Consider the following 18,546-nt stretch of genomic DNA (forward strand, 5'->3'; position numbering starts at 1 on the left):
TTAACTTAGCAGAAGAAATGAAGTGCACTGTAGTATGTCCTCTTCTCCAGAGATCAAGCAGTCAGTCAAATTCTAGAAGTAAAATAAGTTTGTGGTCAAGTCAGGAGAGCACACTGAAGATGCAGTGCTTTCTAACCCTGTGGGGTTTTTTTTTGTCCAGTCTGATCCGTGCTGGCCGACCATAATAGTTTGGCCTGTTCCCCTTTTCCAGGTGGTGATTGCCGTGAGCCAGCTGATTGCCGATGTGATTGGAATAGGGGGCACCCGTTTTCAGCAGTCCCTCTCCATTATCAACAACTGTGCCAACAGCGACAAAACTGTTAAGGTCAGTGACTGCTGGGGCCACAGTGATTACAAAAAGCAAAACGCTTCTATCTGGCGTAGGATCGAGTTTCTTTTGCCAATTCCCTAGCAATACCAACAGCTTTTCCTCCCCCTGTGCAAAGTGACTGTACAATATTTTTATTTCTCCCGAAACAACGCAGAACACAGCATTCCCCTGGGACGTGAAGGACCTGACGAAGCGAATCCGCACGGTGCTGATGGCCACGGCTCAGATGAAGGAGCACGAGAAGGACCCTGAGATGCTGGTGGACCTCCAGTACAGTCTGGCCAAATCCTACGCCAGCACTCCAGAGCTTAGGAAAACCTGGCTGGACAGTATGGCCAGGATCCACGTCAAGAATGGAGATCTTTCAGAGGTCTGTGAGCTGCGCAGTCTCCAGCATGCAAACATGTGCCACAGCTGCAGTGACTGCATAGTCAGCCCCCCAGGCTTTCTGCTGTAAAAATTAAATGAAAGCAAAGAAATCCATCTTTCAGTAGCTTTGTTCCCCTTGTTCTTCAATGGTTTAGATCTTGGTAATGATTTAATTTTATAAAAGGGGGGTTAGATCTGCGGGGCTTAGCAGCTTTGTTGTAGAAACATTTTGGAAAAGGTGTTTGGAAAATAAACAAGTGGAAAAAGTGCTTGTTACATAAAAACAGAGCAAACATTTTTTTCCTGTTGTGTAACTTATTGTGGTAGAAGGTGTTACTTCTGCTTGACTGTACAGTATTTACTGAGAGGTTCTCATTTTTGAATATTTTCTTTCTATTTGTGTTTGTAGGCAGCTATGTGTTATATCCATGTGGCAGCACTGGTTGCTGAATACCTCAGGAGAAAAGGTGTGTACTCTCTTCCACCACCTCCAGTACTCTAGATATCGCAGAACACCCTAGATTTGAGTGCTCCATTCTTTCAAGATCCTTTATTTTAGTTCTTCTGTCTGGGACATCTCAGTGTTGCAGCTGTTAGCATTGCTTGCTTCTCAGTGCTGGGGCCCAGGGTTCATCTCCTGTATCTGCATAGAGTTTGTATGTTCTTGCCATGTTTCGGTGGGATTCTTCCCACGTCCAAAGGCACATTTGTCAGTTAATAGGCTGCTGGGAAAACTGCCCCAAGTGTCAGTGTGTCTGCCCTGCGATGGACTGACGTCACCATCCAGGGTGTACCCTACCTTGCAACCATTGCTTGCTGGGATAGGCCCCGACTCCACATTGCTTGCAGGGATAGGTGACCCTGAATTAGAAGAAGCACTTAGAAAATGGACAGACTTTGATGTGGATTATTAAAATTAGTTCAGGTGGGTAGCTGCGTCAGCATGCGTAGGCTGCAAAGGAACAAGTAATAGGTTTATTCCATGCTGAAAAAACAAGAAAGAAAACACAACGCTTCGGCCGTGGAGCCTTCTTCAGGTGTCAACCATTATTAAAATTATATTTTTAGTCCTGAAAAAAGAAATGCCAGACGTTTAATCCTGGTACTTTTGTTTTTAACCTTAGTCCCTGTCCACTAATAATGAGTGTTTTTCACACAGAATATCACTGAACAAATGAAAATATATCCATTGAAAAAAAAGGATATCCAATTAACTTGAATGATTTTAAAATATATTAACAAAGAACATTGCTTCAATACTGACAGGTTTGTCACATACTCTTAATTTCCAAGAGTGACATTCATTTTTTCTATTTTCCACTTATAAAATTATCATCCAAAGGGAGTTTCTGATTAGGTAGCTTTAATGAATAATAAACTACCAAGGAGAAAATTTGCTCTTTTCTCCACTGTTACGTGTAAACTGTTTGGGGATTTTGGCAAAAATGGCAAAAGAAATTGATCATTTTTACCGGTACATAAGTAAGATTTATGGCATGCCATGCTTTTTTAAAAACATTATAAAACACTGATTCAGGCTGTATGTATCAAATGAATCATTACCAGATTTACATGGATGGGCTGGTGCAGTTTTTTTCTGTTGGTTCTATAGTTTGATGTGCTGTTATTTCTGTACGGATACTGTACAAAGGATTTTCATTGGGCTTTATTGAACTTTTATGTTGAGCTGGCACAGTTGAGATTGAAAGCCACAGATGAGTGGATTTCCGATCATTTCTGTTTCCCCAGAGCTTGGCAGCCGTCTCAGAATCGAGGTTTTGGTCATCCAAGGTGACTTTTTGCCACTCTGACTTTCACATGCTTGCTTTCCTGGTGTCTTGTGCATCCGTGTTACAGGTTGCGGATTAGACAGTATTATACAAAGTCTTCTAGCTGTCATCCTGTTAAAGGCTTTAAATCTCATCTGTCATTGGCTCAAATCAACACTGGTGCATGGGTAGCTTTGGACGTCTTTGCTCTTTTCACTGTTCTGAGAAAAAAAGTTCAGATTGACATTACATCACAAAACTCAATCATATCTTTAGAATACCTACAGCCTTCAAATAAATCAATAAAGAGATAGGAGGATTAGCACTGCCTGAATCAGCATAGTGCCACTTTAACAAAAGATATTGCTTTACTGCTTTGGGCATCAGGGTTATTAGCTTCTGCCTCAGAGCTCCAGGCTCTGAAATTTGATTCTAGGTTTTGGGCAACCTGTTTATGTGTAGTTTGCCTATACTCCCTGTATTCTCATAGGACCATATGTTTTGACAGGTCTTGTGGTTTCCTCCCACAGTTATGCAGGTTAGGTTGGACTGGCTACTCTTTTTTATGCATTTGTTTCTATTAAGCTCAATATTCAGTGGGATTTTAAAAATATAACCATAACGAACACAATGTTCCAAATGTCCTCCTTTCATTTGTGGCCTTTCTGACGTTTTGACATTCTCCCCGCACTCACAGGAATGTTCAAGCAGGGCTGCTCAGCCTTCCGAGTGGTCACACCTAATATAGAGGAAGAGGCCTCCATGATGGAGGATGTGGGCATGCAGGATGTTCATTTCAACGAGGTGAGAGCTCCAGGCCTTTTTTGTAATACAGTGACTTTCAATAATTATTTTCTGTTGCAAATGTGCCAATCCTATTCCATGTTTCAGAGCTCTATAAATGTTACACATAATTACACATAATATATACTGTATATAGCAATTCAAAGCACTTAAAGTGATTTATGTATCACAGTTGACTCACTGTGTTCATCACTGAATCTTAGCACTTTCCTGCGTAACATGTGACAGCCATTATGAGCCAAAAACCCCTCTGCACAGCAGATTAAATGAAGTGAGAAAGTGATATAAGAACCAGGAAGTCAGCAACATGTAATCCAACCAACACCTTTTACAGCTCAATTTCTCTCATCAGCAGAGTGAGGTATTGGTTTAGAAGTTCTTATCCAAACAGAAGAATGCCACCTACTGGTCCACCAGCACCTGGTACTGCAGGAACCCGGTTTCCCTTGGAGTTCTCCCTTCTCAGTACTGGCCAGGCCCAGTCAGCCAGCCTTGCATAGCTTCTGAGATCTGGTAACATCTGGTGACATCTGGCTACAAGGTGGCAGGGCTGCTAACCTTGCTAACAAGCACATCATTGGCTAGTTTTCTAAAACCACATTTAACAGACAGGAAAATCATTTTGTTCCTCTTTTCCATAGAAATAAGATAGTTCCTATGCAAACAGTTTTTGTTTGAAGCCTTTGATTTTGGCTTATGAACTATTTGTTGTTTTTCCCCAAAGCAGAACATTTATTCAAATAGTTTCTAAAACAACTGTTGATTTTCTATATATTGTACCGTATATATTTGTTAAATGTATGAAAATAAGAAAATGGGGCATCTCCCTAAAGATTTTGCAGCAGTGTACAACATGCTACATTTGTTTCAATTTAAAAAGTGATCAATTTTTCATTTTTCTTTAACCTACATACAATAGACCTTGCTAGATTTTTAGAATTGTTTCTTCAAGATGAGGAGAAAACAACATCAGGATTGGCATCCTGCAACTTATAAATGAGGAAAAAATATTAGAAAATCTCTGTCTCAACAGTGGGCCTTAGGTTTGTGTTTAAATGACAGCTTTTGTTTTTTTGCATTTGTTTCATTCTAATAATATGTATACAGCACTGTCTTATCAGACTATGAAGAGTATCAATTGCTGTTCATAGTTCACATTTTGTGTCATGGCATTCTTCTGGGGGAGAATGCAGAGGTTCGCAGTTTTCTTCCTGATAACCAAGTAGCTGCCTAAGGATTTTTTTTATCAGCAGATCAGTACTGTATCATGCTGCACCCTCAAACAAGCCGTCTCAAGGTGGAGTCTGTTATCAAATGACCTCCCTGAGAACGAGCAGTACATATATACTGTAGAAGGAGAATAGTTTTTTGCCTCAGACCAAATATTCTAAACATAAATTCCTTCAAAAATAGTAGCTGTTCGAAGGAAAACCTACAGTTAAACGCTGGGAATCCAGTCCCCTCTGGTATGACCTGACAGCTGATTATGATTATGGTTACTAGTATCCTACATATGTAATTTGTTTATTAGTATACAGTTTAAATATATACTAATCAGCATAAGATTTAATGTGATTCTAAAACATTTTTTTCCATAATGGAACTGTTTGCTTGTGAAAGATGAAAAGTAATTTAGGTTTCTGTGCACAGATAATAACTGACTTCAGGGGAATAAAAATGGAAAACATCTTAAGGCTGTATGTTTTGTAAGAGTTTGATCTCTAGTTGACTGCTGATTAAAAGGAAAGAAGCCAAGCATGATGCAACCATAGTGTGTGGAAATATAATGTTATTAACTGAGGCTCATGTGGTATATAACAAATCTTTTTAACCTTGGGTTACCCTGAGGTACTTCTTGGTTCAAATGAACATGTTAGGAATAAGAAGATAACTGTGCACTAAAAAATATTAAAGTTCCCAAGTGAAACAGTCTCCAGTTAGCTACTCCTTTCACATTTTTAAAATCTCTACTTGTTAATAGGTTGACAGTCTTTTTGGCTGTATTTTTGAACTGTATTCGGATTACAGCCACAGTTAATGTAGATAAATGTTTGAAAAAGGGCAAAGACACTGTGGCCATGGTATTGACCTTTGTCTTCTAGATTACAATAGTGCAGATATTTCTCAAGAATAAGAGGTGGTGAAGCTTTCATAAAAATGAGAACAAGAAAATATCAACTTTCTCCCCCTGGAAATCTTTTTTTCAGCGGCATATTTTTCATTTTTTGAAAATTAGAAAATTAAAACGGACAGAGTAGACTCCAAAAACACTTAATTAAAAAAAAAACATTATCAATACATTTTGCCTGCAGTACATCACTTGGCTCCTACAAACAGGATAATGATGAGACCTTTTTCGATGAACGCCATTGTATCTGGGTGGGGTTATGGCATCATTTTTAATGGCAAAAGAAGGAATTTCTCTTCACGTGGTCTGTATATCGGAAGTGGGGCTGGGGACACTCAAACGTACGTCTCTCAGGCCCTTCATGGGTGCCAAATTACTCAACTGCAGCTGTCTATAAAACCACTTAAATGCTGATATTGTGCCCTCTAAAGTGCCGCATTCACTCTGATCTGTTGTTAAGCATTATGTTACTGCGATCATTTGGTTTTTATGATTGATGTTCCTCAGCAACCTGCCTCCTTAAGCTGCCATTAGGGATTTATTTTTTCATGCTGAATTTTAATGTGCCAAAGAGCAGGATTCTAATGCATTTCCAAATTAAAGCTGTGCTCCTCATGTTTCTCTTTATCTTATTTCTTAATGAAGAAAGATAATTAACCAAAGCTTCCTGAAACTTGTGTGTTGCAGAACACTGGCTGTTTTACATACACATTTAAAGAATATTTCTTCTTTTTAATATGTGTTTTTCCAGCACCTGTGTGTACCTGTCATTTTTACTTATAGCAGTAACATTAATTTAAAACATTTTAAATGTATAAACACACAAATCCTTGTGTGAAATGTCCAGTTTTCCCCTTTCTGTAGCCCCTTTTTCCAGCCTTATTAGTGTCTCTCCATCCATGTCTTAATATCTGTTGTGTTATGGGCTTGGAGCATTGTCCCATCAGGGCTGACACAGCAGCACTCACGATTGTAATGGACAGGCAGGTTCTCAGTATTTCTGAATGCTTCATTGTCCTGTTGGGGAAATTTGTTTTGCGGCGTACTCCTAACGTCACAATGACAGCCAAAATTTACCAACAAATAAGGCAGTGCAACAGTGTCACAGCAAGATAAGGGAGTCCATAGTTACGATGCACCGTTTGAAAGAGATACTGCAGCGGCTGGGGAGCACGCCGAAGGAGAGTGATGGGGGCTGTATCTCTCAACAGGACGTGCTGATGGAGCTGCTGGAGCAGTGCGGTGATGGGCTGTGGAAGGCCGAGCGCTACGAGGTGATTGCCGACATCTATAAGCTCATCATCCCCATCTACGAGAAACGCCGGGATTTCGAGGTACTGTAGTTCGAGATTCCCTGGAACACCACTGTACACAGCTGTCCTGAAGATTCTGCTAATGGATGAAGTTCTGAAACTACCCAGCTGTCTGTGGGGTTTGTTTCTTATCACATCTTTGCTCTTTTTCCTATAGAAACTTGCCCACTTGTACGACACGCTACACCGTGCGTACAGTAAGGTGACAGAGGTGATGCACACAGGCAAAAGGCTCCTCGGCACCTTCTTCAGAGTGGCTTTCTTTGGGCAGGTGAGGTTCTGCACATTCAGAAATGCGGAGGTTGCTACATGTGGCCAAGGAGTCTTAGACATTGCTGCGAGTTGAATGAATTGAAAGGTTAGATGCACGTTGTCATTTTTTCAGTAAGAGTGTCAGATATTTCCTTGTCCAAAGTTATTCTGATAAGTAATTTAGTGTTGTTCCCCCTCTCTGACTTAAATGTTTTGTATTTCATCTGGGTCTCCCAGTTTCAGCATAGCTCCTTGGCTGACCACTGGACTATTCTGATTTCACCAGCATCACTTTAATAATCAGCTACTTTTGTGAAAGGCTGCCACGAAAATGCTTTTGTGGTTGGTTCGGTAATTGGAGATGTAAGAGCTGATTGGAAAATAAAATGTGTGTATGTTCAGTGATTGTTAATAAGCTTCACATTCTGGAGCATTACAGTTCTTTTAAGCATGTAGCCCTCAAAAGCCTCAGCAGTGATTCTTATTTTTATAATCAACCCCATCCTCCCCTCCTCCTGCCGTAAGAAAGATTTTAATAAAATCTTTATGCTTTTTTTTTTCTTTCTTTAAGGCAGCGGTAAGTTCTGCAGTGAGCTTTGGTAACATTTGTTCACAGCCTTTTTAAGTGTGACGTGCTGCTTTTTATTTAAAAAATCTATTTTTTCAGCCATAATGTACTGCTAGACATTCTGGCCATTTTCATTGACTCAACTATTGCAGCTTGCTTCTTTACATTAGCAATGCATGTAGCTAAAAATGCACCATTTGAGTTGGCTTCTCTGCTGTGCTTATTACCCTTTATCCTTTTACCTTTGTCTGTATCTGTTGCCCATAAGCTGTATTTGTTTACTTTTTTGTTTTTAGTCATTATTTACTGCTGTTTCACATTCTGTTAAAAAAAAATCGCAGGCATTAAAACATTTTTCTCAACTTAGCAGTATATGTGGTTGCTGTGACGTCATGTTAGTCTTGTTACAATTATTTTTTTGTGTTGTTAGTTTTTGAAACCACTTATTTTCTCAGAAGTTTTGGACAAGCAGCATACTAGAAATAACTGATTTGTTCTTTATTGTTTTACAACCCTATAGCAGTACCAGTTTACTGACAGTGAGACAGATGCGGAGGTAAATGAATGCTAGAAAAGCCATTCATGCAGTAAATGTTCTGCATTGAAGCTTATGGTTTGATGTGATTTTTGTTAGTTCAGTTGTTGTCCAACACCTGTATTCCATTACCTCCTTGTAGCTCATCCATTTCAACATCTATATTAATCTTTAGATTTTTTCCCAAAGTAACATAATGGACAGACATCTTTTTTTGCATTTAGAACTGCCCATTGTTTTGTTTTACCCATCAGATTTGGGATTGTCAGTTATGCATTTGTCATGTTTTGGCTTGTGACTGTGATCCCATTGACCTCACAGAGGGGCTAATAAGGAAATTATTTATTAAGACATTACAGGCTGCGTAGCCCCATATCAGAGTTTTAGCTCCAATTCGACGAGAGGCACGTCCCTCACCAACTGCTGTAGCCCATGTGGTTATGGGTCGCTATTTTGCTGGGTCCTAAGAGAGTCCCAAGCCCTGATTATATCCACCCTAAACTCAACAAATATCAGACAATTGTGTGCTGTCCTTGGAGAATCCCACAGTTGACTAGTGACATGACTTGGGCTCAATCCCAGAATCACAGGGATCATCCTACCAATTGAGCCACTGAGGAGGCACCAACAGACATTTTTTTTTTAAAGCTGGGTTTTTAAATAACAACTTATTAAGTTGATTGTTGAGCCAACAATAAGAGATGGGAGGGAAACAAGGAATATGTATTTGTATCATGGTTGAAATGGATAATAAAATTTACACTAGCTACCCCAAACCCTAATACATCCAGTTTTTTCCCCCCCAAAGACTCAGAAAATCATTGAGATTTTTTTGGCACCTGTGGTGTTGAAATAACATTTGGTATAAGATTCAGTTAATGGAAAATATCCAAAGACTTAGTTATTGTCTAACTTTTGTTGTCTTAAGTAAGCCTTGTTGGGTATCTTAAGGAAATAGTTTTTGCCAGCTTGTACATTATTTTTATTTTAGGGTCAAGTCAGAATTTCCCCTCAATCGCTCACTCTACTTACCATCCCTTCTTTTCTGGATTGCATGAATTCACCTTTGTAAGCAAGTCGCACAGCGTGCGCTGAGCTTGTCAAACAGACTGGATCACAGGCCTAACATTGTGAAGCCTTTTTGCTGCTATTTTTCCTACTTTGAAGAAGTCACGATAAAAACTAAGGTTTAGATAATATTTGTTGTAAATAATGTAAACCACAAAAAATCGAATGTTGTATTGGAATGCAAACTGTGAGTGAGAGAGAGAACCATAAGAAACTCACAACTTGATTAACTAAATGGGTTTAAATTTATGAAGATGTTAATGAGGATCACTGGTGCCAATAACCCATCCCCATTCATGTGACACTGAAATCTATTGAACGTCATTTTCAGTGGTTTTTAAAACTTCAAAACAATAATACAAAGCTTTGTATTTTTTTCTGTAAACAATTCCTTTAAACTACTTTTGTTTCCCATTTTTTTTTAAATAAGGCAAATCTAATGTCTTATTTGGTGACCATCCTTCAAGCCATTGTAATTAAAGCATTGCAGTGCAGTAGAAAACAAATTGTACATTTTGCATTTTATGGTAGCACATTGTAATGTGTGGTTTTCTTGTTCTCCAGGGATTCTTTGAAGATGAAGATGGCAAAGAGTACATTTATAAGGAACCTAAATTCACTCCCCTCTCAGAGATTTCCCAGAGGCTGCTCAAGCTCTACTCAGACAAGTTTGGCCAAGAGAATGTCAAAATGATTCAAGACTCTGGAAGGGTAAAATATTTTAAAAAAAATGTTACATAGATTTTTTGCTTCTGTCCTGTCAGTTCCTTCTTCTGTCTTCATTTTTAATTTTAATTCCATGGTTGGAAACCTCATGTTACTTAGAATATTTTGATAACTGAAGAATGTGGTTTAAGTACACATCCTGCTCTTATTGACTTATGCCCAGATGATACTGTATCAATTACATGTAGGGCCTAATTAACTAGGAAGGTACAGTGATCCAAGGCAGTACTATGGATTTAAGTGATTTTTACCCCATGGTAAAGCAATACTAGGCAACACTAAAGGCTTTAAGCTCAAGTCAGCAACTGTCATGTTGTTCCCAGAGAGCTGATGTAAGGATATACTGTATATGGATGTCTGGGAGCTGTCAGGATACCTGGAAATGCATTCTTCCCTTTATCTGCGAAATTGATGTCTGGATGCTCAGTTGGGGAAAATAAAAAATAGCCTGTGTCCTTGGTGTATAATGATGTGTTCTTTTAAGTTAAACCTCCATTATGTTGGTTATATTTGTTAGTTCAGTCGACTGGGGCAGGTTTTAAGCCCCACCATATGTCCAAGAATTGCACTTAAATTCTGCACATATTCTTTACCTGCTAAAAGGTTCAGAGTTCACATTTGCTGTTCTTTTTTCATATCAATAGACGTTGTGTAGGTAGAACAGTTTTTATGCTTTCTCCTGTTGAAACAGACTTTTATTAATTAAACAAATGTAATTGTTAATTTAAGGAATTAAGTGTAACTATGAATTTTCCTTAGACTAATTTTCGTTAGCACAACATTGTGCGGATTGCTGTTGTCTGCCAAATTGTTTTAATGAAGAACGCCCTTTATCTGTTTGGAAACGTGGAAAAGCTGTCAGTTTAATTTTAAGGTCCCAACTGTTTTTAAAATTAAGTGTTTTTTTTTTTCACTTTTGTGTAAAAGGCAATCCTTTGATGTGGGGGTTGCAGATTTCTGGAGTGAAAGCTTGGCCAGCGTCTGTCTCGGAAATGACTTTGTTCTCTTTTATTTTTCCATGGCTTGGGTGGGTATCTAGATTAACCCGAAAGATTTGGACTCCAAATATGCATACATCCAGGTCACCCACGTGACTCCATACCTGGATGAGAAAGAGCTAGCGGACAGGAAGACCGACTTTGAAAAGAGCCACAATATCCGCCGCTTTGTCTTTGAGATGCCTTTCACCGTCTCGGGGAAGAAGCAGGGAGGGGTGGATGAGCAGTGCAAACGAAGGACCATCCTTACAAGTAGGTGTGCCGACAGATGGGCCATGAAAACAGTGCTGCTTAACTGGAAGAGGAGGCACAACCTTTCTGCATCTCATTCGGTATAAGTTACCTACTCCAAGATACTTACATTTTATATCACAATGGAGAAATTCAAAGCATCTCGTAAAAAACTAATTTCACAATTGCACAATTAAATTCAACTTGGGCCCCATTTCTTATTGCATTACAATTGTCAAATTAACACTATGCCTGCATACGCATATACTTTCAGATTATTTCCCGTAAATACCTATTTTTATGTATTTATACTTGTTGATGCAAATCTGTAAATATGTATGGAAGGGAAGAGGCCCTGGAATTGGTTGACACAACATCATATTATTTCAGTTTGCATCCGAGTGTACACAATGCAGTGCAAAGAAGCATACTTAAAATCAAGCTTTTTTGCATTCCTGCTGCCAACAAGAAAGATCCTCTATCACAAAGCACAACAGTTGAAATTGAATTCAATTTTATTTCTGTATAGCACCTTCACAACAAGACATGTGTCACAGAAGGCCATTGCAGTTATTAATTTACACTGACTATACAAACAGTTGAACAATACTGTAAATCAAAAGTAGATTGTATTTGGATGCAAAATTAGTGTATCATAGTGTAACAGTGTAACCATCAGGCATACAGGAGGAGAGAAAAGCGAAAAACCCTATAGCGAGTAAAATATTCAAGGCCCAGTGATTTGCCTCACCTCTAGGTACTAGCTGGGTATAGTGAGATAGTATTTCAGTAGTATCCAATTTACAGGATGACCAACATTTGAGTTGTTATCCAAGAGAACAGTTGGTAACATTACGGAGTTACAGTAACTCCATTTTGTGAAAGAATTCTTAGTCATCACTGTTAGATATGCGTGTTAAATTATTGACCTTTAAAACTCTTATGTTTTCTTCTTGATCTGCTTGGTATTATTGCTTTATTGTTATATGAGCTCTAAAATCCAAAAGTACACTTTATCTTCTTATCTGATTAATACAACCAAAGCTTACTGGCTGTAGTAAGTAAAATAGGTTATTTAATTTTATTTTAACAATGATGCCATAAAACTACTTCATAAGCTCTTCTTTTGAAAAATAGTTTTCACTTAATTTGCAATTGAATACAGTCAAAAACTAAAATATTTCACTTTATGTGGCAAGATTAGAAATAGTGTGTGAAATAAGAATCATAATCACATTATTAATATTTAATAAAGAGTATATAAAAATAAAATACATTTTATGCATTTTTGAGCACCAAGCCCTAATTAATTCTTCCTAAACTCAACAACTATCAGCCATTTGTGTGTTGTCCTTGGAGAATCCCAAAGTCACAGTCGGCTACTGACATGATCCAAGATCACACCCATTGAGCCACTCGGACATTTAAAAAAAGTGTTTTTAAGTTACACTGTGTGTCAACAGTGATAAACAGTTCTGCTCATTCGATCGATTGTTAAAGCTGACAATAAAATATGGGAGGGAGATTGGTTTGGCAAAGCTCTCTGGCACTGAAATATGAAGTGAAAAGCTTCATGTTTCAACCTTGGGCCTTGTTTCATAATTAATCGGAATTGCCAGGTTTAAAGATATTAACTGGGATCCAGACATGGCAAAGGTCACAACTGTAAGGTTAAATGCATGTAAAAAAATACACTCTGAAAATACTGAACACTATTAATAAAGTACAGATTAGTCATTAAGTTGCACAACAAGACATGTTTCAACAGTAAAGTGCTAATACAGTACATGGTTTACATGTTCCATCTGAAAAAAATGCTACCCTTATTATTTAAAATCATGCAAAAGAAAGTTTCTGCTTTGCCTTAGACCTTTCAAATGAGACCCAGTTATTTTGGTTTTGCAACATTTTCCTTTTACATAAAAAAACACTCTAAACCTAGCAAGACAGTCAGTTCTTTCTGAATGGGATCTTATACAGTAAGATTCTTTTGCCCCACGATGTAAGAATTGGAATACTTTGTCTTGCAGCAACACACAGTTTCCCCTATGTGAAGAAGCGGATTGCGGTAATGTACCAGCATCAGACGGACCTCAACCCCATCGAGGTAGCCATCGACGAAATGAGCAAGAAGGTGGCGGAGCTGCGGCAGCTATGCTCGGCCTCAGAGGTGGACATGATCCGCCTGCAGCTCAAACTGCAGGGGAGCGTGAGTGTGCAGGTAAGCTGAAACCTAATCAACCTGCGGGGAGCGTGAGTGTGCAGGTACGCTGAGACCTAATCACCCTGCGGGGAGCGTGAGTGTGCAGGTACGCTGAGACCTAATCACCCTGCGGGGAGCGTGAGTGTGCAGGTACGCTGAAACCTAATCACCCTGCGGGGAGCGTGAGTGTGCAGGTACGCTGAGACCTAATTGACCTGCGGGGAGCGTGAGTGTGCAGGTATGCTGAGACCTAATCACCCTGCGGGGAGCGTGAGTGTGCAGGTACGCTGAGACCTAATCGACCTGGGGGGAGCGTGAGTGTGCAGGTACGCTGAGACCTAATCGACCTGCGGGGAGCGTGAGTGTGCAGGTACGCTGAGACCTAATCAACCTGGGGGGAGCGTGAGTGTGCAGGTATGCTGAGACCTAATCGACCTGGGGGGAGCGTGAGTGTGCAGGTAAGCTGAAACCTAATCGACCTGCGGGGAGCGTGAGTGTGCAGGTATGCTGAGACCTAATCACCCTGCGGGGAGCGTGAGTGTGCAGGTACGCTGAGACCTAATCAACCTGGGGGGAGTGTGAGTGTGCAGGTACGCTGAGACCTAATCGACCTGGGGGGAGCGTGAGTGTGCAGGTACGCTGAGACCTAATCATCCTGGGTGGGGGGGCATGAGTGTGCAGGTAAACTGAGACCTAATTGCTCTGGGGAGAGAGTGAGTGTGCAGGTATGCTGAGATCCAATCACCCTTGGGGGAGAGTGAGTGTGCAGGTATGCTGTCACCTAATCGCCCTGGGGGGAGTGTGAGTGTGCAGGTGGGAATTCTACCACTGAACCACCAATGCCAATATAAACCTCCACCTTGCACTGCAAAAACAAAAACGCCCATCTAAAATGCTCATCTGCCCATTTTTACAGAAACGTTTTAAGTCCATGCACTGTGCTGTGTGCTGCATGAATGACATTGATAAATTATGAATGATGTAGCTCAAATTTTCACTGTCCTCCCACTATCTCCCAGGTAAATGCTGGCCCACTGGCATACGCCAGGGCCTTCCTCGATGATGCCAGCTCAAAGAGGTACCCAGACAACAAAGTGAAACAGCTGAAAGAAGTCTTCAGGTAAGTCTCGAGATTTCATCCTTACGTTATTTTTAGACATCCACATTTTTTCTGCTAAATTTTTGTTTTCTTTTTTGAACCAGACAATTTGTGGAAGCCTGTGGTCAGGGGTTAAGTATCAATGAGCGGCTGATTAAAGAAGACCAGCTGGAATATCAGGAAGAGATGAAAGCCAATTACAGAGAAATGGCTCGAGAGCTCTCAGAAATCATGCATGAACAGGTGGGTCTGATGTCACTGATGATGAGTATTTTGGTGACATTGTGACACACTGGACATAAAAGCATTTAAACATTTTTACTTTTTATTTGCTTTTGACCATTATTATTATTATTATTATTATTATTATTATTATTGACAAATCATTTTTAAAAAAGTTTCCTTTGCATAAAAGGTGCAGGGTAAGTGTTATGACTGGAGCGGGTTAACTGTGAAACTCATATTGGATATTGTTTAATATCTCTACAAGAGGTACATGTCACAGCAATATATCCTAATAGCCCGATCTCATCACAATTAAGAAGCTAAGCAAGGCTGAGCCTGATCAGTTCTGGTTTAGGTTGCTATTGCAAGTGGTATTGGTGGAACGGTAGGTGGCACTCATCTCTCCTGACCATAATTTTGAAAATCAAATCCCCACTGGAGTAACCAGGGATGCTGTCCTCCAGGCAAGCAAATGAAGGTATCACAGTACTATTTGAAAGAGTAGGGAGCTTATATAAGAGTAGGCTATGTCACCAGGTACAGTAGGTGCTAAATTTTAGCAGAAAGAAGTTGGTCCCTTCTTATGTGTGTAATACTTTCGGATGAATATCACTGTATTAATGCAAGGAATAATGTCATTGATAAAATCAACTACTTTCTAAGTGTAAGCCTTACACTTAGTAATGTAAGCCTTGTTTACATTATTTGACTATGAAATTTTATATGAGCTTGATGCCCGACATGAGTGTTCTTCGTACAGGAAATCATCATACTCGGGAAGAAATGTGCTTTGACACAAACTAATATTTGTCTCTGTTTCTCTTTGTGCTGACATCAACAGATCGGATGGTAATATGGCTGTCTTTTTGTGTGGGTTTTTCTGTTTCAGTCACTGTAGAGATTACCTGTTCTGTTTATTCCTTGTGGGGAATATTGTCATTTTGCACAGTGCTTCATCTTTTGCCAGTTGAAGACAGACATCAGTCTTTGACTGCAATGAGTGACAACAGTTTTTTTTGTAGAAAAACTGTACAATTCCTTTATGTTTCTGTTTCACTCTTTTCCTTTGTTCATTGAACCTGACCTGATTATCTTTTTTGGTAGCCATACAGTATATAGCAGATGTCAATATACTGACAAGACAGAGCCTGTGGTCTTCCGTTGTCATCAACCTTTACCCTTACATGTGAAGAATCAGCCTCTGTCTTACCGCACCTTAGCCAGGAATCTAACATGACTTATTTTCCTCATGACAGGTTAGGTACACGTGATCTGAACAGAAAGCAAAAGATTTCTTCTGTTCTTTTCTGTACATGTCTGATTTTAATTAGCCCCGTGGGATGGCCAATTTCTATTTGAGAGCACAATATGAAGCCAGCATACCTGACATAAGTGGTCAACTACCTTTGGGGTGACAGTAGCCATGCTTCCATTTAGCTGTAATTTAAATATTATTAGCTGTAATACAGATAGACTAGAGTTTATTAGTTGCCCTGCAGTAAAGCTACATTTATGCCATGGAAAATTAAACCATAAGAAAACTGAATCTGCTGTTTAATAATTAATTACCTGATACAACAGCGCTTTTTTGGCATGCAAATATCAAGTCACATTTTACAGCAAATGATAAACACACTTAATTAGAGGTTGCACAGCTATAGTTGAATGTCTGGGTGCTTCTCGTCTCTGTAAGAAAACAACCGATTTTGGTCATCAGTTGATAAACTCTTGTTTATTTGTTCTGCTCTCTTCCCATTGTAAAGATCAGTCCAGTGGATGATGGGGTGAAGAGTGTGCTCCCAGACTCGCTTCACATTTTCAACGCCATCAGTGGGACTCCGACCTCCACCACCATCCAGGGTATCCCCAGCTCCTCTTCAGTGGTGTGAAGGACGGCGCACAGAAAAGCGAACGCTGTCCCTTAGGAACCATCATTTGGTTTTCTTTCTACATCATTGTTTACACTCGGAGGAGCGGTCTCCAAAGCTGAATATCGGGCATCTGGTACAAATCCATGCGCGTTGAGAGAACAGAGAAAACGGAGAAAAGAGAAAACAGGTGTGAGCTCATGTCTGACGTGGTAGGGCTTCCGTGTCCTGCAAAGGGGATGGTGTTCACAATTTCATGCCGGTTTACAGAAATTGTTACTGCTGTGTACGAAAGTATTGCAGACAGTTTGTTTTTGTGCAGGACGTTCTCCTTACACTGTGGAGTGTGGCTACTCAGCACAACAAGAATAAAAAGGGGTTTTGAAAGGAAGTTTTTTATCGTTTTACCTTTATTGTGTATAGTTTCCATATTAAACTGTATCTGTGCCGTGTTCTTGTGTAGTGTTTCCTGTGGAGACTCAAGAATGTGGATTTTCAGCAGCAAGAACACTTCATGCATGTAATTAGTTACCTTGGTATAACATATGGTCAATTCTATATTCTTTTTTTTAATGAGCCGAAAACTCTTGTCCATACTTTTGTATGTATTCAGGTGTATTATAAATGTCTCTTCTGAAACTGAGCATTCATCTTCAGAGGGAGTATTAATGAACTATAATGTAGCTCTCCACGTTGGCGTTCATTAGTATATTACCGACTTTCTGTTTATGAAGACATTATATTTCTACACAGAATCGTCTTATTTTAAGGAATCCTCACAAGAGTTTTAGCCTCCTGCTTCAGATACTTAAACCTCTTAATTTTATTATTTTAAAAAGTACACTAAAAATAAGGCCCTAGCACAAATATATTTTAAGTTGTTTATTCTTGTATATAAAGGAGTGCAATATTTGTCTTTTTGCAAAGTGTTTTATGCTGTTTGGTTCGTACACTGTAAAGATAATGTTCATCCTTTTGCCAAAGAGATGGAATATGTAACCAGTCATAATGTACCTTGCGGACATGTTTGTTCAAAATTAAAGCTTTTACCATGTCGATGTTCATTTAAATTGTTAATTGCATAATTTTATATGGGGAAGTAAGGGTTTTTTTATTTTATTTAACTGAAGGTCACCACTGTTCTGCTGTATTTAAATTATATGTTCCCTAATGCTTCTCTTTCAATTAAAATCACTAATGTCTCTGCAGATGTTCTAACATGAGTGTTTTGTGGCTCTCATGGTAAGAAAGGAAAAAAGGAGAACCAGACTTGTGGTCTGTTTTGACTTTATAATAATTTCTTGTCCTTGTCATCTCACAAAAAATCATGTGTTGTCCTGCTGGAGTTCTATAATTGTCAGGGTGAGCCCACAGGAAAAGTATATGTGACATCCCAGAACTTGAACAGTATAGTATGTGTCCATGCTGTCAGTTTGTCATCAAGCGCTACAAGTGGAGGTCTGTAGCACCTAGACTTGGTCCAGTGAATGGAAAGGTTCATTGAACACACCAATTATTGTGGCATTCTCCATGTCTTTGAGACAATCACTGAGGTCCATTATGGTGAGCATTAGAAAATTGATTCATCGCTCAACAGGAGCTGCATCTGACTAATGGCACAAAAGCTGTGAACTGCCCAGATTGCCCACAATGCACTGAATTAGTCCAGCTTGCAATATACCGATGGCACAAAGAGCGTATTCTCTTCAAAAACAGGGAGATTTTTATGCTTGATTTCACAAGGCTTGACTTTCAACAAGTTATTAAAACACCTCATTAACTACACCTAATCAATACTAACAAATGAGGTGATTTGGTGCTAATGCAACAGTCAGTCACCCGAGAGTATTGCAGTTTGTCGTGAATGAATTCAAATGCCACCAAATTCATTTAAATAATATTCATGTTTCGTTGTTCCTAAAGAAATGCATTAAAAGAGTGATGCAGTTCTTCTGATCCTCAGGATAAATAAAAAGAAATGTCTCATTGCATAATGCAGGTCCTGTGCCCAAGGAACTGTGTACTGTATGGAAACTGCCCTGAAGCAGTAATCAGAGTG

The 18,546-nt window shown here is 39.4% G+C and overlaps 1 protein-coding gene across 19 annotated transcripts in view; it reads left to right on the plus strand.

The window, feature by feature from the left end:
- The window catches only part of LOC102689632 (dedicator of cytokinesis protein 9), a 157,089-nt gene extending 139,394 nt beyond the window's left edge, over positions 1–17,695 (plus strand). For 7 of the 19 annotated variants that reach the window (XM_069179249.1, XM_069179238.1, XM_069179244.1 and 4 more), the window contains 13 exons: positions 212–325; positions 486–701; positions 1,110–1,167; positions 3,167–3,273; positions 6,613–6,735; positions 6,872–6,985; positions 8,055–8,090; positions 9,702–9,848; positions 10,903–11,113; positions 13,123–13,313; positions 14,315–14,415; positions 14,499–14,637; positions 16,383–17,695. In XM_069179249.1, coding sequence (XP_069035350.1) covers positions 212–325; positions 486–701; positions 1,110–1,167; positions 3,167–3,273; positions 6,613–6,735; positions 6,872–6,985; positions 8,055–8,090; positions 9,702–9,848; positions 10,903–11,113; positions 13,123–13,313; positions 14,315–14,415; positions 14,499–14,637; positions 16,383–16,508 — 1,683 coding nt within the window. In that variant the 3' untranslated portion in view covers positions 16,509–17,695. Of the gene's footprint in view, positions 1–211; positions 326–485; positions 702–1,109; positions 1,168–2,449; positions 2,492–3,166; positions 3,274–6,612; positions 6,736–6,871; positions 6,986–8,054; positions 8,091–9,701; positions 9,849–10,902; positions 11,114–13,122; positions 13,314–14,314; positions 14,416–14,498; positions 14,638–16,382 lie in introns of all 19 variants that reach the window. The other 12 variants (XM_069179239.1, XM_015363464.2, XM_069179241.1 and 9 more) reach the window with 3 other exon arrangements.
- Positions 17,696–18,546: the final 851 nt, after the last annotated feature.

The sequence above is a fragment of the Lepisosteus oculatus genome, chromosome 15 (genome assembly GCF_040954835.1).
Source record: "Lepisosteus oculatus isolate fLepOcu1 chromosome 15, fLepOcu1.hap2, whole genome shotgun sequence".
Classification (NCBI taxonomy): Eukaryota; Metazoa; Chordata; class Actinopteri; order Semionotiformes; family Lepisosteidae; genus Lepisosteus; species Lepisosteus oculatus.